The following is a 23171-nucleotide window of genomic DNA, read 5'->3' as shown; positions in this document are numbered from 1 at the left end:
TGATAGATCGTCCATGGCATGACTTCCATTTTTCTTATTGTAGTACAGAACAGACAGTTGCTGTACCTACCGCCTCTGGAGTCCAGCACTAATAGATTTCTGCTGATTTGCTGTTGTTTGCTGGGCTTTTGTACGTGGGTCAGGGTATACAGAAAGTTTTTGTTGGGTCACCAAGGTCTTGTTTGTAAATGGTTCACTCTGAATGAGGGCTTACAATGCTATGGTGGTAAATAAATTACTAAGGTCTTATTGTAGATGCCACCAAATGCTTTTACCTGAGAATTGTCACCAATTTATTGCTTATCTTGACTATTAGTCTGTCCATGCCCATAACCCTTTGCACGCCTCTTCTTGCATGTTCTCTAACGTTGGTGCTTTTCCGTACATCCTCTTTTAGTTCACCTAACATTGACAATGCTGTGTAAATGAATGGCTTGCTGATTTGCAATCTATGGTGCGGGGATTGATAATGTCTTTTGTACAACTTGTTACTGAAAATGTATTCTCAAAGAAGCAGGTGTGCATTTGTCATTGGTGCCACCTGTGCAGCCACACAGGGGCCCAAGAGGTAAGGGGGCTCTCATCTGTCTGTGTCCCCCAGTGTAAAGAGGACCTGTTACTTGCTCAAAAATTGTGTTAAATGCCTTGTAAAAATCTCCATCTCTCCTGATTCTAATGGTTTTTTTTTCCTGTTTTCACTGAATAGCTGCAGAGATATTCACATTTGATTCTTTTGGAGTGGAGTATGTGAAATTTCTGCTTGTAATTCAGCTGAGTGTTTCTTTATAGTTTTCTCTTGAGTCATGTGACTTTACCCCTCCCTTTCAGGCACTTCCAAACACTGTTCAGCAGCTGATCTAGCCATCTCAGACTGTGCTGTGATTGTTAGTGTCCGAGATGGAAGGGCGAAGAAATAGCCTGTTGAATTACAGGTAGAGATTTCACATACTGGGCTCCAAAAACTGCAAATATGCAAAGAAGTGGTGCAGCTCAAAACAGAAAAGGGCATCAATCGAGGAGCTTGGGAATTTTTACAATGTATTTGTAACTGTAGTCCTTTTTTCCAGGTGTTATCCAGGCTTTTACTATCTTGATGACCTGGAGTTACTGCAGCCGAGCTCCTGTTCGAACAGAACAGCCACTATGCAGTGAATGGACCTTTTCTGTTCAGCTCCATTCACTATTTATATGCTGCTGTCACCAGACCTAAAAACAACTGATTTGTGAGAGTACCAGATGTCCTACACCACTAATATTGATGACCTGTCCCTGGGATCGGTCATCCATATCTTAAATCTGGAAGCCTATTTAAATATGGTCCTACATATGCAGCCTCCATAAAATATGGTCTGCGTGTGAAGCTGGCCATACACATTAGATGTATTGGTCGACCTGATGATTCCATCGGGGTCAGTTGACCATCTGATGTATATTGGGGCCTCCTAATTTTCCCTATTCGGAATATGTTGGTGAAGATGAGGATTGGACAGTTCAATTTTAACTGCCTGATCATTATGTTCTCCGTGGAGCTAAAACCACAAGAGCCCCCTCTTCCCACTGAGAACGCATTACACTAGCATGCGTAACCAATCATGCACTGCATAGTAGCTGGCAACAAATCGCGATCTTATAAATGCTCTTGTAAAATACATGGCCTGTTTACTTAGATGACTATACATTGGGGATTTGTACATGGGTTCTAGTCACCCAGTAGTAAAGGAAATTGGGCCATAGTGAGTTGATCACCTCTCAGCTGTTTCCTTCACCTCCCCTATCAAAGCCACATTGACTGCGTTCATGGATATAAATTAATTCTCTGCGTCCTGAACCAAAAATCTGGTCTGTACCTTCACAATAATCTCACCTTATGCATGGTCAAGTGTGTGAAGTGCCTACGAGTCAGAAACTCCAAGCCCAACTGAGGTGCATGTCCTTGGCCATTAATGTATCACCAGTTCAAGTTGGTTCATCTACTTCAGTGTGAGCGGAGGTTGAATGTTAGAGATGTATGTGTATTCATTGTAAGCTTCTGACTATTGCAGACACAATTCAACATGTAAAGGACAGCAAACACATTGTTGTCTACCATAAGGGTCGGTACTTCAAAGTGTGGTTGTATCATGATGGAAGGTTATTGAAACCAAGGGAGATTGAACAACAGATGCAGCGAATTATTGATGACAAGTCTGAACCTCAGGATGGAGAGGAACATCTGGCTGCACTCACTGCAGGAGACAGGTATTGAACAATTTCCTTTCTATATAAACTCGTAATTTAAAAGTAAATTTCATGGATACTATCAAAATGTCTCTTAAGGATTATTCTTTACTTGTGTGTTGAGCAGGACAACTCTCCAGCCTCTTTCACTTCCTTGGTGCTGTGAGGTGGGCGCTCCTCATTGACTGACTGACTGACAGTTCTGGTTCAGTAGCTTTGTTCTACTGCTGAGATTTGTCCTGCTCCTGTGACACATTAACGGTCAGTCATGGCTTGTTATGAAGTCCACACTCTTACTACTGTACCTGCATATAGAGATAAAAGACCCTTTGAACAAGCCTATTGCTCTGGAAAGTGAGAGCAGTGATAGGAGAACTGATCTGGAGCAATAGGAGGGGGAGGGAGATGAACTGCTAACTGCTGTAAAAATGACAAATGCTCTTGACATTAATTTGTTGGGTTTGGGATACAACATTGTATCCTTCATTGACCTATTTCCATATAACGTTACATAGCAGATCAGTAGAATAGAAATATTCAAAATGAGCATGCAGAATGCACAACTTATCTAATTTATCACTTCCAGAAGTAAAGTAAAAACCGAAATATCACATGGTCATAAGTATTCAGACCCTTTGCTCAGACACTCATATTTAAGTCACTTGCTGTCCATTTCCTTGTGATCATCCTTGAGATGGTTCTACTCCTTCATTGGAGGCCAGCTGTGTTTAATTAAACTGATATGACTTGATTTGGAAAGGCACACACCTGTCTTTATAAGACCTCACAGTGCATGTCAGACCAAACGAGAATCATGAGGTCAAAGTAACTGGCCAAGGAGCTCAGACAGAATTGTGGCAAGGCACAGATCTGGTCAAGGTTACAACAGACCGTCCAGCCATACTGAGCAATCGTGGGAGAAGAGCCTTGGTAAGAGAGGTAAAGAAGAACCCCAAGATCACTGTGGCTGAGCTCCAGAGATGCAGTAGGGAGATGGGAGAAAGTTCCACAAAGTCATCTAACACTGCAGCCCTCCACCAGTCGGGCCTTTATGGCAGAGTGGCCCGCCGGAAGCCTCTCCTCAGAGCAAGACATATGAAAGCCTGCATAGAGTTTGCTAAAAAAACACATGAAGGACTCCCAGACTATGAGAAATAAGATTCTCTGGTCTGATGAGAAGATAGACTTTTTTGCTGATAATTCTAAGCGGTATGTGTGGAGAAAACCAGGCACTACTCATCACCTGCCCAATACAATCCCAACAGTGAAACCTGGTGGTGGCAGCATCATGCTATGAGGGTGTTTTTCAGCTGCAGGGACAGGCCGACTAGCTGTCATGGAAGGAAACATGAATGCGGCCAAGTACAGAGATATCCTTGATGAAAACCTCTTCCAGAGTGGTCTGGACCTCCGACTTGGCTGAAGGTTCACCTTCCAACAAGACAATGACCCTAAGCACATCAAAAATAACAAAGGAGTGGCTTCAGAACAACTCTGTGACCATTCTTGACTGGACCATCCAGAGCCCTAACCTAAACCCATTTGAGCATCTCTGGAGAGACCTGAAAATGGCTGTCCACCAAAGTTCACCATCCAACCTGATGGAATTGGAGAGGATCTGCAAGGAAGAATGGCAGAGGATTCCCAAATCCATGTCTGAAAAACTTGTTGCATCATTCCCAAGAAGACTCATGGCTGTACTAGCTCAAAAGGGTGCTTCTACTCAATGCTGAGCAAAGGGTCTGAATACTTATGACCATGTGATATTTCAGTTTTTCTTTTTTTAATAAATTTGCAAACATTTCAACATATTTTTTTTTTCAGTCAAGATGGAGTGCAGAGTGTACATTAATGAGGAAAAAATGAACTTTTTTGAATTTACCAAATGGCTGCAATGAAACAGAGTGAAAAATGTAAAGGGTCTGAATACTTTCCGTACTCACTGTGTATGCCATGTTTCCGATCTATCAAAAGCTAAAATCATGATGGGAAATATGGCATTAATGTCTCCTGCCTGGGGCTTTCAGCGGGCGAGAGCTGTTCATGACAAATTGGTGGCAGCGATGGGATATCTGCGTGATCCTCAGGCTGGTTCCCGACTGTGGTTAATTGATTTACCGCAATTCAAAAGTGCTGCAAAGCATCAATTTTCCCTGAAAAAGTAAGGATCCGGATCTAGAAGATCTCAGTGTTGTTCAACACATTTCAAGCTCTTAATGCAGCGCCCCAGAGTCCTGGTCATTGCAGTAACGTCGCTCTGCCACTAAGGGGAGTGATGTTACGTCTGATTGCACTAAAGGAATTCACCTGACCAGGTATCACACATATTACACTTCACACTCGGGCCACCAGGGGGAGTGGTTCTATCTAGTAGGCCACTCCTCACACTCTGGTAAAACTGGGGGTTGGACAACAAGACAGGGAGAAGTAAGAGGGAAGAGCTAGAGAGAGGACCTCTCAGGGATGGGATCCTGACAGATCCCTAAGAAAGGACAAACAGTGAGAAAAACGGGAATACAGCAAAGAGGCGATAGGACCAGAAGGAGTCGTGCTGTAAGATCAAGGCAACATCCTTCTGAGGCGCAAACAGTCGGTGGCCGGAACGCCGAGCAAGTAAGAGACTCTAAGCATTACTGCAAACCACGGCAGGACAGTCAATTATAGGTTGGCTGTCTCACCCAAATCACCTAAGCAGACAACGGAGGCAGCTGTGGGAGAGGGGCGACTCTAGGGTCCCGGAAGAACTCCAGGCCTACCCCGTCATACGGGTGCGTCCTGACCATATCATCTGGGGGACGGAGAGAACGAAGATCAGAGACAGACAGAATCAGTTGTGAGGACTATCCCGGGGTGCTCAGCAGGGAAGGACTACAACACCTAGGCGCTAGAAGGTAGACGCTGATTCCCACCTGTTAAGGGGACTCCTGATGTGCCTTCGGACCGGCCGGTCGCAGACAGCCCGGTTAACAGTGTTCTGGATTGGGTACCTCCAAACCTTCAGTAAAAAGGTAAAGAGACTGCAACCTGGTGTCCTCGTTATTCACCGCGACCTGCACCACACCACAACAACATCACTCTCCACCTTCATTGGACGCCCCTCAGCAGGGTCACGGGCGGGGTCTAGCCACCGTGACAACCCCAGAACTGAGACAGAGGCCCGGTACCGGGTACCCCTCGGCCCTGCGGCAGTGGGGGCGCTCCAATTTGGCATCACGAACAGTATCTACTTAAGCCTGAAGAATCAGGTCATGTGTGCCTTGGAACTGTGATTTATTATACTTGGACTGTGACTTATCGCAAAGACTGTGCATTGCTAATTGCCGCCAAGAGTTCCCGCCACAATTCGCCATTGCCGCGCACGGAGGGAGGAGCCTTAGCTTCGTGGGCGGAACCGGTCAAGAGAAGCGCGGAACGAGGAAGCGCGGTAAAGTGCCAACTCCCGAAGAGGAACTCCGACCTCCAGCAGGTTAGTGGGAGGAAGGGACAGCCATGTCCGAGTCGGGAGGAGCGGAGGCGGCGGTCGCAGCCGTGGACACAGGGGCAGCTCCGGGCCCCGCAGCGGACGTAGCCGCGGCCCTAATACCACCACCGGTTGCCGCAGAACCCGCTGCCCCCATCAGCCAGTCGGACACTGCCGCTACCACAAAGGCCATAATGCCCTTCTCTATGCCGTACCTGCCCGGAGCGGCCTGACTCCCACGATACTCCGGGGAGTCGCATACGTTCACTGACTTGAAAGAAGGGATCTGCAGCCTGCTTGAGTTCTATCCCCTGACAGAGCCTCAGAAGGTTCAAATGATCGGCCAGCTCTTTGGGGCGGCTCTGAGAGAAGTGAAGTCCTGGCCCGCCGCGGATAAGGGAACGGCACAGCAGGTTTTTGCAAAGCTTAAAGCAACCTTCGATACCCGTACTGCTACAGAAATTAAATTTACTTTCTATGGATGCAAACAGAGACCACAGGATAGCTTACGAGACTATGCCCTTAATCTCCAGGAGGCGCTGCGGGCCATTAAGCAGAGTGACCCCGGCAGCATGCAAGATGAGGATAAACTCCTGAAAGAGCGGTTCATTGAGGGGCTCCTGTGCAGTCACCAAAGGGGCTAATTACACTTCTTGGCCATGCAGAATCCAGACTTGACTTTTGCGCAATTCAAGGATAAAGCTATCCAGGCGCTGCAGGAGCGACAGCCCAGCCATGCAATACCACCCAGGCGTCCCGCTCTCACATACCACCAAGAGGTGGCGCCGGATGCCCCGGTCGCCGCCGAGGCCGACGCCCAGAGCCTAGAGGATGACTCCCCTGCAGGACTCCGCCTCCAGATGCAGGAGCTGACCAAGAGTGTTGCTGCCCTGGCCCGGACGGTGCAGTCCCTACAGGAGGCCCCCAAGGAGAAGATCCAGCTGGCCTCCAGACCAGAGGATGTCCCCTGGATGCGACAGAGGAGGACTCCGCCGACCAGAGCCCGGGACGACGATCGCTTCCATCGGGACGGACGACCCATGTGCCGCCGCTGTCACCAGGTGGGCCACCTTGCAAGGTACTGTCCTCTAAACGAGCAACATCTGGGGCAAAGGGCCAACCCCCAGGAGTAGGACGATCAGGCCCGCAGCATTGGAGAGCCAAATACGTTGGAGGGCGGCCAGTTCTTCCTGTTGTGATCGACGGTATCCCCATGAACGCTCTGCTGGACACCGGTTCTCAGGTGACAACTATGCCTTACGTGCTTTATAAACGGTATTGGGAGGACACCGATATTACTCGTGGCCCCGATGACGATTTCACCATCATAGCCAGTAATGGTCAGCCGTTGCCACAAGTGGGGTATAAAGAGGTCACCATCAAGGTGGGGCGGGTGGAATTGAAGGCCCAGGGGATTGTAATTGTTGATATTGACCGCCGTGAATGTAATCCCATGATGATTATGGGCACCAATGTTATAGAAAATTGTCTTGCAGAAGTTATCGTCTTGTTGCAACAGGTAGCAGAAACTGCTGGCTACAGTGAACAACGCGCCCTGCAACAAGAAATCAGAGCTCTGATGCAGAGACAGCAGGTAGAGCTGACTGGTGGTGAAATTGGTCGTGTCACTGAGTGATTCAAACCCTATCGCGATACCTCCCAGGAGTGAGATGTTGATATGGTGTCGGGCAGCCATAGGCCTCAGGGGTAAGAACTACCAGGCCCTGGTAGAACCCGTCTATTCAGACAATAGGCCCACTCTCCTAACAGCCAGGGGGGTGGTCGACGTCCGCCAGGGGAGGGTGCCCGTACGTGTCCTTAATTGTGGGGAGGAAGAGGTCCACCTCACCAAGTATGCCACGCTTGCCAAACTGTTCGCTGTCAATAATAGTGTGATACAGACACCTGGACCCTTGGCCCCGTCTAACCCGGCGGAGGACAACGGTTCTGCAGGGCACTCGAAAGATTGGTGTCGGGAATTGCATGTGGGCACTGACTCCACCCCATCCCATCAGAAACAGGGGGCCTACAGGGTGGTTCACGAGTACGAGCGGGTATTTAGCAAACACCCCTTAGATTTTGGACAGGTGAAAGGGATCCAACATCATATCCCCACGGGAGATCACCGGCCCATAAAGGAGAGATACCGCCCTTTACCCCCAGCTCATTACCAGTGTGCCAAGGACATGTTGCGAGAAATGAAGGAGGCTGGGGTGGTGAGAGACAGTTGTAGCCCCTGGGCAGCTCCATTAGTCCTTGTTAAAAGAAAAATGGCACAATGAGGATGTGTGTTGATTACAGGCAGTTGAATCGCATTACACATAAGGACGCATACCCACTGCCCAGGATAGAGGAGTCTCTGGCTGCCCTAAAGTCTAACTATTTCTCTTAGATCTCACCAGTGGGTACTGGCAGGTTCCCGTAGTGGAGGCGGACAAAGAGAAGATGGCCTTCACGACACCGATGGGTCTCTGCGAATTCAACTACATGCCCTTCGGATTGTGCAATGCCCCGGGGACGTTCCAGAAGATGATGGAATGCTGTCTGGGGCACAAGAACTTTGAAACCGTACTGCTGTATTTGGATGATGTCATTGTCTTCTCTAAGACCTACGAAGACCATCTGAAGCACCTGGCTGAGGTGTTTGAAGCCCTGTCCAACTTTGGCTTAAAGGTGAAACCGTCCAAATGTCATCTGCTGAAACCCAAAGTGCAGTACCTGGGCCATGTGGTGAGCGCTGAAGGAGTAGCCCCAGACCCTGACAAGGTCACGGTGATCCAAGACTGGCCGAAGCCCAGCAACCTCCACGAAGTTCCTCGGGCTGGTAGGCTATTACCGAAGGTTCATCAAGGACTTCACCAAGAAGGCCGCACCCTTGCAAGACCTGTTGGTGGGCCAATCAAAGAAGACCAAGGGGAAGAACGCCCCATTTGACTGGAACGAGGGGCTGGAAGGATCCTTCACTTGTTTGAAGTCGGCACTGACTGGAGAAGAGGTACTGGCCTACCCCGAATACGACCAACCGTTTGTGCTGTACACGGATGCCAGCAATGTGGGATTGGGAGCCATGCTGTCCCAGGTCCAGAAAGGCAAAGAGAGGGTGATCGCTTACGCCAGAAGGAAGCTCCGTCCCATGGAAAGGAACCCTGACAACTACAGTTCCTTTAAACTGGAGTTCCATGCCATCGTCTGGGCAGTGACAGAGAGGTTCAAACACTACCTGGCCTCGGCGAAGTTCACCGTCTTCACGGATAATAATCCGCTGACACACTTGGATACAGCCAAACTCGGGGCCTTGGAACAGCGGTGGATGGCCCGGCTGTCCAACTACGACTTCACCATCAAGTACCGGGCAGGACGCAAGAATGTGAACGCCCATGCCTTTTCCCGGATGCCCAATTTGCCAGAAACGGGGGAGGACCCGGAGGCACTTGAAGAGATAGTTGCCTGCGTTCCATCGCCCCAAAGCCGCTCAGTACTCCCATCATGTGAAGAACCGGTACAAGAACCAACAGAACGCCACGCTGAATCCCCTGCCCCATCACGGATGGGCGGAGACCCAGGATGGTGACCCCGCGGTCCGTCGGGTGAAAGAGCTCCTGACGCAGGCAGGGTTGCATCCCGGCCCAGATGATCCACAGGAGACCCGACAGCTGTGGAAGGGGAGAAGCAAACTGTTTATCCATGATGGCAAGCTGTGCCGGAGGAGTATCGACCCGCGTACTCATGAATTGGTATGGCAGATAGTGGTGCTGAGGCGAGATGCGCCCATGGTTCTGGGAGCCTACCACGATGGAGCCGGACACTTCGGATGGAGGAAGCTGGAGAGGCTACTCCGAGGGAGGTTCTATTGGATTGGCATGAAGAGAGCCATTGAGAAGTGGTGTCGGGAGTGCGGTCCATGTAGCCTACGCAGGAAGGACCGTGACAGCCAACGGGCTCCCTTGCAGCCCATCATCACCAAGCGGCCGCTCGAACTGGTCACGCTGGATCATGTGAAGCTGACACCTAGCCGGTCAGGCTATATCTACGCTCTTACCATCGTAGATCACTACTCCAGATTTTTGGTGGTTGTACCTGTCAAGGATCTAACGGCTAGGACGGCTGCCAAGGCCTTCCAGCAGTACTTTTGTAGGCCCCATGGGTACCTGGAGAAGGTACTGACCGATCAGGGACCAGCATTCGAAGCAGAGGTGTTCCAAGAGTTCTGCCATCTGTACGGGTGTAAGAAGATTAGAACCACACCGTACCATCCCCAAACCAACGGGATGTGTGAAAAGATGAACCAAGTGGTGATCGACTTACTGAAGACCTTGCCCGTAGAGGAGCGGAACCTGTGGCCGACAAAGTTGCCTGACTTGGTGGACATATACAATCATATCCCAGTAAATTCCAGCAACTGCACTCCAGCATACCTGATGCGAGGAAGATCCAGCAAGTTACCCGTTGACCTGGACATGGGGGTCCTAGTCCCCGAAGATACCTCGCCGGATGCAGATTGGGATGCAGAAAGGCAGCGAAAGTACCGCAAGGTACAGGAATGCGTGGAAAGAAGTCTCGCCCAGGCTAGACAAAAACAAGAAAGGGACTACAACCAGCATGCTCCTGCGATTCCCTTGTCACCCGGTGAGCACGTACTCAAACGAAAGAGGAGGCTACACAAACTCGACGACCAATGGGAAGCGGAACCGTATGCCATCCTGCCATCCGATTTCGACAACACGAAGGTTTGTCTCATCAGCAAGGATGGAGGGGAGACCTCGACGGCGATATCCAGGGACCACCTTAAAGTCTGCCCTGATAAGTTGAGAGAGAGGGAAACGGATCCAGGAACCTCCCCACCTGTAGAAAAGGAGAAGATGATACACACTGTTCTTGGTGATTTTCCCCAGTCCTGGACTCAGATAAATCAGGCCATCGTGGTACCTGTTCTAACGTTCCGCCAGCCGGACCCACCAGAACTAATTGTGGTGCCAGATCATCCGGGCCCGCAATCTCAGCAAGCCTTACCTGAAGATGCCATGTCAACCGTTGAACCGGCAAATCCTCCCTCTGCTATCGGCGAATCTGCCGTACCCACTGTTGGTAGCAGCGGCCCTGAGAGCTCCAGCCTGCCAGTGCTACCCAGACTCACTAGAAGCGTAGCTAGAAGACAGTGCATTACACCAGTGGTAGCAAGCATAGCAGGCCCTGTTAGGCCAATAGCAACCCCTGCGCTGCGAAGGTCTACACGCAGCACTCAGAATCAAACTCCCCTCCGCTACAAAACTTGGAGATATTAATGAGGGCTGCTATTTAGTTGAAAATGTTTGTGTACATATCTTTTGTTACAGGTTTTAAAATGGACAAATGGAGTAATAGACAGTGAATTGCTCCAAAAACTTCTAAAAGGGACCCCTTTGTTTACCCGGGGTCCCCGCTGTTTCAACCACTGAACTGAGAGTCATAAACTATGCATGACCTAACTTTTGCAATGTTCAAGAGTCCTCACCTCCCATAAAGGGAAGCACTGTTATGTTTAATTGTTTATGATATTTCAAAATTTTGTGTGTTTTCTGTTAACATGTATTGTTGTTCTTGTTTTCCCAGTCCGGGAGTACTGGATTTAACCGGGGGGGAGTGCAGCGCCCCAGAGTCCTGGTCATTGCAGTAACGTCGCTCTGCCACTAAGGGGAGTGATGTTACGTCTGATTGCACTAAAGGAGTTCACCTGACCAGGTATCACACACATTACACTTCACGCTCCGGCCACCAGGGGGAGTGGTTCTATCTAGTAGGCCACTCCTCACACTCTGGTAAAACTGGGGGTTGGACAACAAGACAGGAAGAAGTAAGAGGGAAGAGCTAGAGAGAGGACCTCTCAGGGATGGGATCCTGACAGATTCCTAAGAAAGGACAAACAGTGAGAAAAACGGAAATACAGCAAAGAGGCGATAGGACCAGAAGGAGTCGTGCTGTAAGATCGAGGCAACATCCTTCTGAGGCGCAAACAGTCGGTGGCCGGAACGCCGAGCAAGTAAGAGACTCTTAGCATTACTTCAAACCACGGCAGGACAGTCAATTATAGGTTGGCTGTCTCACCCAAATCACCTAAGCAGACAACGGAGACAGCTGTGGGAGAGGGGCGACTCTAGGGTCCCGGAAGAACTCCAGGCCTACCCCGTCATACGGGTGCGTCCTGACCATATCATCTGGGGGACGGAGAGAACGAAGATCAGAGACAGACAGAATCAGTTGTGAGGACTATCCCGGGGTGCTCAGCAGGGAAGGACTACAACACCTAGGCGCTAGAAGGTAGACGCTGATTCCCACCTGTTAAGGGGACTCCTGATGTGCCTTCGGACCGGCCGGTCACAGACAGCCTGGTTAACAGTGTTCTGGGTTGGGTACCTCCAAACCTTCAGTAAAAAGTTAGAGACTGCAACCTGGTGTCCTCGTTATTCACCGCGACCTGCACCACACCACAACAACATCACTCTCCACCTTCATTGAACGCCCCTCAGCAGGGTCACGGGCCGGGTCTGGCCACCGTGACAACCCCAGAACTGAGACAGAGAGGCCCGGTACCGGGTACCCCTCGGCCCTGCGGCAGTGGGGGCGCTCCATTAACATAACATAAACACAGCTATAGTAGTTTCAAATTGCCCCCAAGTTATCTTGCTGTGGCTAAATGGATGGTAAGTGGTGGTAAATGGCCTGATCCTCACACTCAAGTCTTCACTGCTGTGCTGTCACTCACCATTTGTACAGTTTATTCAGTGTTTTATGACTTTTTCTTCCTATTTGTGTAGCTGAGCTGTGACACCCTCTCATTATGCAGATTGGCCACAAAATTGTATGCTACATTTCCTGCTTCTGCTTTTGTACGGGCTACGATGGTCCCTTCTGATTGACTGTGTTATACCATGTAGTGTGATGGCTGCAAGGGATTGTGGGGAAGCCAGACCATCTGCCCCACAGGTCATGACATCCTTAACTGACTGATTAAATTTTTTGCAATATGTAAATTTGACAACAGCCATTTTAGGTGATTTGTGCAAAGCAAAACATAAATTCTTAGAAATCCTCAAGTTTAGCGAGTCTCTGAAGATTTGTCACAATGTTCGAGTTGCATCAAATCAATTTGCTCATTTTGAAACAGTAATTTTGAGTTGGTCTGTGGTTGTAGATCGAGCTACATCTGAATAATGACTCATTAACTTGTTTGTGCCATGCAGGGTGCCATGGGCCACGGCTCGTAAGGATTACTTTGGAAATGGAAAGAACAAGCAAAGTCTGGATGCAGTTGAGAAAGCAGCTTTCTTTGTAACTCTAGATGAGACTGAGCAAGGATACAACAAAGAAGACCCGGTCACCTCCCTTGACAAATATGCAAAATCTCTCTTGCATGGGAAATGCTATGACAGGTATTTTGAGGTTTTGTTTTTTTTTTTCCTTTTTCTGTTTTACTGAAAATGTAACTATAGATAGATGGGTTACACAAAATGATTAATACTGTAATATAATATTACATATATGTGTACTTGGCCAGGTTCAATCTCTCTGGTTAAATAAAAAAACTGGGAAAAGTTGGTGCAGGCTTCTACAATATTGAGTACGGGAGATTTTAAAGGGAATCTGCCAGTAAGTTTTTGCTATGGAATGTGGGAGCAGCATAATGTAGGGGCAGAGACCCTGATTCCAGCGATGTGTCACATACTCTATGACCAAGAAATGTTGCTACGAACATTTCTCATGTCTACACTTTCCTTCTATTCGTTAAATTTTATCAATAAATACTATTATAACATCCTATCATAACAATCACATTTAAATAGGAAGGGGTGCTTTACAGTTAAAGCAGTCAGTCTGGAATCTGCATTTTAAAAGTGCTGGACGCTTTTCCAACAACAAATCACATTGTGGGTTATAAGTAATCCAGCGATTAGAGAATATGTAACTGGTGGAGAAACGATGAACTTAATGGATACATGTCTTCAACCTATAGAACTATGCAACTATAACAATAGGGTGATATGGCACAGTTTTTCCAGTGCTTTCATTGTGTGGAGACTATATATTAATGTCGATGTGAAATATGTTTTAGGTGGTTTGACAAAACAATAAGCTTTGTTGTCTTCAAGAATGGAAAGACTGGCATGAACTGTGAACATTCCTGGGCCGACGCCCCAATTGTCGGCCATCTGTGGGAAGTAAGTTGGCTTTTTACTGATTATACTGTTGTGTGCCATAGTAAAGTCTAGTAGAAAAATATGAAGATACATTTTTATGATAATCCCAGTCCAGTATAATAATCCCAGTTCTGTTATAAAAAGTTGTGAATCTGGTGAATTGGTTCAATCATCGGTAAATGTCACATAATAGATGTTACTGATACTAACATCTTACCAATAAGGCACCAAACCAAGTCAGAAGCTTGCTACTGATAATACCACATGATAATACTCCATAATAATGTTTATTGTGAAGCAAATGGTGCAATTCAAGGTCCATAGCAGTGACTGCCCCCCTCCTGCCCTGGCAGAATTTGCCTACCAGGAAAGAAGTGATGACCACTTGATGGTCTCCTTAAGTTTTTGTTTTTTTTTCACCGCTCTCAAAAATTCGCTCTCCTTTTGTTTGCCAACAATACTTTTCACTTTGGGAAAGAAATTTCTTCACAATCTTTTTCTACCCAGTAACAATAGTGATGGGGCCATCATGTGCTGGGGCCATCATGTGCTGGGCTATGTATCGGCCAAATAAATTGTCTATGGACATTAATGCCCTGGCTGAATATGTAACTGCTTTTAATAGCTGTCAGTCAATTCCATTTTGCCAGATGATATTCTAGAACATGTCAAAGCAGTTTGAGGTTGCTGTCCAAACTTTTTTTTTTTTTTCTTTACAATGTCATCTGATTTTTTTTTTTTTTTCTTTTCTATAAAATTTTCAACGAATTCTAATCTTCTTGACCTCACGGCTAATAGAAATACTGATTTCTCTTGGATTTTCTAATTTGCAGTATGTGATGGCAACTGATAAGTTTGATCTTGGATATGAATTAGATGGTCATTGTAAGGGAGATGTCAATCCTAGTATTCCTCCTCCAAGCAGACTGCAATGGGAAATCCCGGAAGAGGTAAGCGACACTGCAAATAAATCATGTTATCTCTTCAGATAATGAGATGCTGTGTTTATGGCATCTGGACACCATCATAGATTGATCTTCCTTCAGTATCCTAAGTTACCAGAAAAATATCCTATCTTTTCCCAAATGATTATGCACCATATTTGCCAGCTCTTCTGGAACATCAATGAGGCTCCCCAGAAAAGTGGAAACCTCCTGGGCTTCCAGAAGAGTTGACAGGTCTCCAGTGACCTCTGTATACCTTCTACAAGGCAGAGCATTTTCTTTGCCATCTTGCCAGGACTTGCTGCATCATTAAACTCCTCACTGGCATCCAGATTTACATTCATGAGACAGGAATAGGGCATGGATGGGGAATGACTTATTAAAGGAGACACCGGTAAAAGCCCCACACAAGGACAGTTACTCCTAGAAACTTCTGGCACCTTCTACTTGTACAAACAGCAGTTTGAGAACATACAGGTGCTTCTAACAAAATTAGAATATCATCAAAAAGTTTATTTTTTTCAGTTCTTCAATACAAAAAGTGAAACTCAAATATTATATATAGTCATTACATTCATTGATGATTATGGCTTGCAGCCAATGAAAACTCAAAAGTCATTATCTCAGTAAATTACAAAAATTAACAGAAAACACCAGCAAAGGCTTCCTAAGCATTTAAAAATGTCCTTTAGTCTGTTTTAGTAGGCTCCACGATCATGGGGAAGACTGCTGACTTGACAGATGTCCAGAAGGCAGTCATTGACACACTCCACAAGGAAAGTAAATTTTGCATCTGCATTGATTTGGAAATCCAGGTCCCAGAGTCTGGAGGAAGAGTGGAGAGGCCACAATCCAAGTTGCTTGCGGTCTAGTGTGAAGTTTCCACAATCAGTGATGGTTTGGGGAGCCATGTCATCTGCTGGTGTAGATCCACTGTGTTTTATCAAGGCCAAAGTCAGTGCAGCCGTCTACAAGGAAATTTTAGAGCACTTCATCCTACCCTTTGCCGACAAGCTTTTTGGTGCTTCCATATCACCTCAGCAGTGACACAGGCTGATCGCCTCCATGCCATGCCACATTGATGCAGTAACTGATGCAAAAGGAGGCCCGAGCAAGCATTGAGTGCATTTACTGAACATACATTTCAGTAGGCCAACATTTCGGTTTTTAAAATAATTTTTCAAGCTGTTGTTATAAAGTATTCTAATTTACTGAGATAATGATATTTGGGTTTTCATTGGCTGTAAGCCATTATCATCAACTTAACAGAAATAAGCAATTGAAATAGTCATTACAAACGGTAATCTATCTAATATGAGTTTCACTTTTTGTATTGAAGAATTAAAATTAACTTTTTGATGATATTCTAATTTTGTGAGAAGCACCTGTAGGTCCTACTCTCTGCCTCTTGTCTTCAATGTAGAGGAGTTTTGAAATTTAGCAATAGATGGGCTTTTGGAGATTAAGCCCTCATTTCTTAGATTCATGACATGTCGGTCCTACCTCATAGATGGAAAATAGATTACTGCATGGGCCAGATCTTCAATTTAACCTGCATGCTTTCCTCTGTAAGGCTGTGTGCACACGTAGCAGATTTTTCACAGTTTTTTTCGTGGTTTTTCGCTATAAAAACGCTATAAAACTGCGAAAAAAAACACTCACATTAAGCATCCTATTTATAGAATGTAATCTGCATTTTTTGTGCACATGCTGCGTTGTTTTCCTGAGCGGAATTGCATTCCAGAAAAAAATGCAGCGTGTTCATTAAATTTGCGGAATTGCGGGGATTCCGCACACCTAGGAATGCATTGATCCGCTTACTTCCTGCATGGAGCTATGTCCACCATGCGGGAAGTAAGCACATCATGTGCGGTTGGTACCCAGGGTGGAAGAGAGGAGACTCTCCTCCACGGACTGGGCACCATATAATTGTTAAAAAATCGTGATATACTCCCCTTCAATGGCCCCCGGAGTCTTCCCGCCTCTCAGCGGTGCACGCGGCCGCTTCCGTTCCTATAGATGCTGTGTGTGAAGGTCCTGCACACAAAGCATCTATAGGAACGGAAGCCGCTGAAATCGGCTGCCTTCGGCAGGTGAGAATAACCATTTTTTTTATTTTATATTTGTTTATTATTTTTAACATTATATCTTACTATTGATGCTGCACAGGCAGCATCAATAGTAAAAAGATGGTCACACTTGTCAAACACTGTTTGACAAGTGTGACCAACCTGTCAATCAGTTTTCCAAGCGATGCTACAGATCGCTTGGAAAACGCTAGCATCCTGCAAGCTAATTATGCTTGCAAAACGCTAGTTTTTAGCAGGAATATGCATGCCAATTCCGCATGCGATATAGCCGCGGCAGGAGTTGCAGAATTGCCGCGGAAATTTCCGCGACAATTCTGCGACGTGTGCACTTAGCCTAAGAAAACCACCAACAGATGTGCAGTTTCTCTGAAGTTCAACCTTGGTCTTATCAGACCATAAGACGTTTTCCCACATGCTTTTGGCAGTCTTGATGAAGGTTTTGGCTTAACCTAGCCAGACTTGGATATTTTTCTTTGGAATAAAAGGCTTCCATCTTGCCACCCCCCCACAAGCCAGACATTGCAATAATACATGAGATTGTCACATGCAGTACACAACTATTACTTGCCAGCAATCCCTGCAGCTCCTTGCTTTAGGCCTCTTGGCAGCCTCCTGGGCAAATTTTTTTCTTCTTGTTTCATTACTTTTTGAGGGACCTAAAGTTGTAGGTAATGTCTCTGTTGTGCCAATTGTAAGCAACTTCTTGATGACAATCTTCTTTCATCTAAGGGTGGTGGAAAAAACGCGTACAAACGCGGCGTTGTTTAGACGCATGTGTTACCGCATGCGGTTAAAAAAAACGCCTCGTTTGTACGCGTTTATATGCGTTTTTTCATGCGTTTGCGTTTTTGGTGCGCATGATGAGAAATTTCACAAGATAAAAATCAAGATAACCAGACACCGCCAATGGGACTACAGAGGGCGTGTATTATGGGATTTCTTTATATAGACCCCTGAACAGCTGGAATCTTCAGATTTTGCTCCTGTATCCTGTCATGATGGATCTTCGCATAGAGAGCTTTTATTTCAACCTGGATTTAAGCATCAAGCTGTTTCTTGCCTGTGCTTTAGCTTGGGTGCAAGACCGAAATCACGAAAGATGGAGAAGGAGACAACGTAGGCGTTTTTGGAGACACCCCATTATCGAACTACGTGAGAACCGTGGAGCCTATCACACGCTGTATGGTGAGCTTAATGCCAACCCGGAGAAATTCCAGGAATACACAAGGATGTCGCGAGACTCATTCCAGGATTTGCTTGCTCGTGTCCAAGGAGCCATACGGAGACAGGACACCCAGCTCCGTAGAGCGATTTCACCCGAGGAACATCTGCTGGTTACATTAATGTACGTTCCAAATCTAAAACCATGACAGTCCAAATTGTGTGTTTTCTAACATGTATGTTTTGGGTATTTTCCTTTCTTTCTTTAGCGTAACCACACCATAAATAGAATAGTTTGTAATTTTTGGGGGGTTTCTTTTTCTTACAGACTTCTGGCAACCGGAGAGAGTTTATCATCCCTCCACTTCCAATACCGGCTTGGAATATCCACCCTGTCCGGAATAGTTGCGGACACCTGTCGGGCTTTGTGGAATGTACTCCGGGATGAGTTTATACCCCTACCCACCGTCGACATGTGGCTTGACATTGCGGAAAAATTCTGGAGTGTGTGTGATTTCCCCAACTGTTTAGGAGCGGAATTTCTGGCAGTATCAAACCTGCCAGAACAGGATCGGAGTATTTCAACTATAAAAAATATTTTTCTGTTGTGCTCATGGCAATAGCTGATGCGAACTGTCGCTTCATCGCCGTGGACATTGGAGCTTTTGGCCGTGGCAACGATTCCCAGACTTTCAAGAACTCAGATATGGGCCGCCGTGTGTATGGCAAAAATTTCAATTTCCCCCCGCCACAACCTCTCCCCAACACTCAAGGTCCACCGATGCCATTTGTTATGGTTGGGGATGAGGCCTTTCAGATGTGTGAAAACCTACTGAAGCTATATTCCAGCCGGGACTTGAACCACACTAGAAGGATCTTTAACTACAGACTGACCAGGGCCCGAAGAACAGTAGTGTACCTTTGGCATTCTGGTCTCTAAATAGCGCATTCTTGCATCAGCCATAAATCTAAAAGTGGAAACAGTCGACGAGGTGGTCAAAGCCTGTGTGGTTCTGCACAATTATATAATGGCTAAGGAGCAACCCAACATTGAACTGGATGAACCAGTTGCACACCCACTGCCCGATTTCCAGCATCACCCGCTGCGGTCAAATGCAGCAGTTGGTCACATGGGGGACCAATTTGCTGCCTTTTTTGATTCAGATATTGGACGTGTGTCATGGCAGGACAATGTTGTTTAAATGTCCTGTTGTAATTTGATCTGTACCAGTAATTTTCTGAAAAAATGATGTGCTGGCCTCTGGAGGTCGGCTTTCACTTGGTCAAGGCTTTTGGTGACCTCCTGGATTCGTGCATTCAAGAGCTTATGCGGAATATCCATTCGGTCACTCAAAGCCTTGATTGCGTCATGTAAAACCGAGCTCAAGTGCAAAAACTCGGGCATGAGTGACCTCTCCGATGCCCGCTGCCGGGAGGAGCCCCAAAAAAAAGGGGCAGTGGAAGACGACTGCGAAAGAGGAAGACCTGATGGACCAGCTCCCTGGTCTCCAGTTAGTGTGGAAGGCCCACTTGCTGCAGCGCTGCTGGATGGCTGGGACGGGTCCGTGGCTGTCGGATGAAGGACCGCTCCAGAACCTGGCCAACCGTTGTGCTCCATGTGCTGTGAAACAAGGAAAAAGAAAATTAATACCAAAAATTAACCAGACGCAAAATCCTGTGGAATAGAAATGTACAGATTATGGCAATACAATGCAACCTAATGCAAGGAAAAAATACTTACATTCTCTGGGCAAGGACCGGTCTTAAAGATGCCAGAACGCGATGGTATTTGTATTTTCTGATCCTTGCTCTTGAACCACTGGGAACACGGCTCTCTTGACGCAGGTCCTTGTTGAAGCGGTCCTTCATCGAACGCCAACGTGTTTTGACTTTGGCCACTGTTAAAAAAAAATTAAAAATAAAAAAATGGTCAGAAAATGGACTTTTGGCCGTGCTCACACAACTGTGTGTGATGAGAGAAACTCCTGAGAGTTTCTTTCATCACACACAGTTGTGTGAGCACGGCCAAGGTCTCTGCTGCTTCACACTGCAGTGCAATACTTACCAAATGCATTTCGGACCCGTGTCGGGGCGTTGTCCCAGCCATCCCACATCTCTTTGGCCACCTCATTTCATAGGCGCCTGGTCGTCACGTTGTTTGAGTGCAGTGGATCCCGGGTGTCCCACAACGGGACTCTCTCCTGGACCAGGGAGATGATGAGGTCATTTTCAATTAGGTCATCCTCCCGTTGTGGAACCTAAAAATTAAATAAAGTCATTAAAGTTTAGTGAATTAACATAAGGAAAAAAAAGAAAAAATATGCTGAGAAATGGCATGAATAGGAAAGTCAACATACAAAAGGATTCCAGAAGAAAAAAGTAAAGAAATAGAAATGGAAAGAAAAGAAGATTCAAGAATATTAAACTGAGGATACAGTAAACAGTCAGCCTTGTATACCTACCCGCTGCCGTCTCTCCACCCGACCTTGAGTCCGCTGCTCCTGCCCAGTTTGTGCCGCAGTTGAAGAAGAGCTCTAAAAAAAAAAAAGAAAAATTCAAATTGTCACATGTGTAGATGTGACAGTGAATACTTACCAATCTGACGAGGCAAGTACTCACCTCACTGACATGCTCGTCTTCCGACTGCCCAGGACGAAACTCCTCATCAGAAGAAGAAGCAGAAGACATTCTGATGCATGCAGAAAGAAAGAAATGCAAGAAATTAGGACATGTAGAGACAGAAAATAAAGGCATTGGCTAGCATATACTCACATTGTTCAGGGTCTTGTTTTCCTCCAAGATGTAGCCTGTGTCTCGTCTGCTTCAGTGTCTGCTGAGTAGTGACCTGCAAATGTCCACTCCCTCCCTTTATCACCTTGTATGTGGGGGGTGGCTTATCAGTGTCTAGACATGTTTTTCTCTATTGAAACGCATGCATTCACGAACGCAAACAAACGCATGTGCTTGTGAACGCATGCGTTCATATAGACAGCAATGCGTTTTTTTGCCGCAATCCTTGCTCAATCGACCGCATGCGTTTCCAGGCGGCAAATTGACGCCTCTAAAAATTACTACATGTTGCATTTCCGCGCCAAGCCGCAAACGATGAAACGACGCATGCGTCGTCAAACGCGGCAAAACGCGAAAAATCAAAAACGCATGCGTCCCTAATGTTAAATATAGGAATACACAACGCATGCGGATATATGCGGTAGAAACGCTGCGGACACAACCGCAAACGTGAAACCAGCCTAATCAAATCATCTGCTGCTTTGGATTTTTTGTACTCTTTTCCTGGCTAATAACTTTCTACAATGAGAGATTTCCTCTTTCAAAATGATTGTACTTTATCAATGGATTTGTACAGTTTATGGGTGACTTTAATGCTAGAAAAAGTCCTGAAATTATTTTTCTTGGTATGATATATTTAGCACATGACAAGAATGTGGCATTTTTACAGCAGTGCATGAAGTTTTAAAATTCACTTTGTGTTGAAGTAAAAAAAAAAAAAAAAAATGTGTGTGTATATGTATGTATGTATATGTATGTATGTGTGTGTATATATGTAGGAAACTGGCTATTAGGAGCAGTGCCTAGTAAAAAGGCTATAAACATAAGGATGAATGACCTCGGGGAGATCAAAATATCCAACACCGCGGAGACACCATCACGTGTTTCTCAACGCAGTGATCCAGAACACTGCCCCCATCCCTTATGGGAAATATGCAAATGCATGTAGAAAAGCCGCGGAGACATCATCACGTGTTTCTCAACGCACGCTTTTTAATCGCCACATATCAAGCTCTCAAACAGCTGATCTGTGGCTAAGAACTAGGAAGTTTTGTATTGCCATCTACATATTCCAAAAAGGAAGCACTTAATAGTTACTTAATAGTTTTTTTTATTCAGAAATGTCTTTGTATTTCTTGTATTTCTGTCAGCTGCGGTTCCTTGGCTCACACTTTCCCTCATGTTTACTTTTTTAGTGCCAAAATGTGATTGAGAGTTCCTTGACTGTTGCCAATGCCCTTGCAGATGACGTTGACTTTCATTCATTCCCCTTCGATGCTTTTGGCAAAGGTCTCATCAAGAAAACTAAAACAAGCCCGGATGCCCTTGTTCAGCTGGCGCTTCAGCTGGCACACTTCCGGGTAAGTTGTCTCTTCTCACATACAAAGCTCTCATGTGACAATGTTTTATCGAACAAAATAAGATTATAGCTGTTAGACACCATTGTGGTTGGTCTCCTTCATCTTTAGGACTCATGATTAAGGTTTCATCTTTTTACTTTAGGATAAAGGAAAGTTCTGTCTGACATATGAGGCCTCCATGACCAGATTGTTCAGAGAAGGCAGAACTGAGACCGTACGCTCATGTACTGTGGAGTCCAGTGAATTTGTCCTGGCTATGTCAAATCCCAAAGAAAATGTGAGTATCTATTTTGAAGGAGGTTTTTCAAGTTTCAATATTATAATATTTCGTTTTAGCATAAGTATGCTTTTTATTTTATTTGTTTTTTTTTTTTATTTGATGTTTTTCTATATATAGTTTTTTGTTTTTAGTTATTTTTTTTTTTTTTAAATGGTTGCGTGAGAGAAACTGACCACCCCCGGGTTAGCCCCCCCTTATTGAGAATTTGGGTAAAAAATGATTCCATTTGTTAGATCTTTGTTAGATCCGGTTTGATCAACCAAAACTAACGTTAGATCTCCCCTACAAAATTAGATATTTACGATTTATTTCAGGGGGGGGCTAACCCGTAGCTAACCCCCCCTACTTTGAAATTTGCCATTTTTTGGATGGATTCTAATAGATATTCGTTAGATCCGGTTTGATCAGCAAAAATTAACGTTAGATCTCCTTTCCTTCCCGAGATATTGGGGGTGTCAGGTGGGGGGTTAGCTACGGGTTAGCCCCCCCTACTTTGAAATTTGCCATTTTTTGGATGGATTCTCATAGATATTCGTTAGATCCGGTTTGATCAGCAAAAATTAACGTTAGATCTCCTTTCCTTCCCGAGATATTGGGGGTGACAGGTGGGGGGGGTTAGCTACAGGTTAGCCCCCCCTACTTTGAAATTTGCCATTTTTTGGATGGATTCTAATAGATATTTGTTAGATCCGGTTTG

The 23171-nt window shown here is 46.0% G+C and overlaps 1 protein-coding gene across 2 annotated transcripts in view; it reads left to right on the top strand.

The window, feature by feature from the left end:
- CPT1A (carnitine palmitoyltransferase 1A) overlaps window positions 1–23171 on the top strand; it is a 102269-nt gene that overhangs the window by 55227 nt on the left and 23871 nt on the right. For both annotated transcript variants that reach the window (XM_077288009.1, XM_077288008.1), the window contains exons 10-15: window positions 2043–2238; window positions 12895–13083; window positions 13764–13869; window positions 14682–14798; window positions 22030–22194; window positions 22337–22471. In XM_077288009.1, coding sequence (XP_077144124.1) covers window positions 2043–2238; window positions 12895–13083; window positions 13764–13869; window positions 14682–14798; window positions 22030–22194; window positions 22337–22471 — 908 coding nt within the window. The remainder of the gene's footprint in view (window positions 1–2042; window positions 2239–12894; window positions 13084–13763; window positions 13870–14681; window positions 14799–22029; window positions 22195–22336; window positions 22472–23171) is intronic.

This window comes from Ranitomeya variabilis, chromosome 2, assembly GCF_051348905.1.
Source record: "Ranitomeya variabilis isolate aRanVar5 chromosome 2, aRanVar5.hap1, whole genome shotgun sequence".
Classification (NCBI taxonomy): Eukaryota; Metazoa; Chordata; class Amphibia; order Anura; family Dendrobatidae; genus Ranitomeya; species Ranitomeya variabilis.
This window is presented reverse-complemented; position numbering and strand designations above follow the sequence as displayed.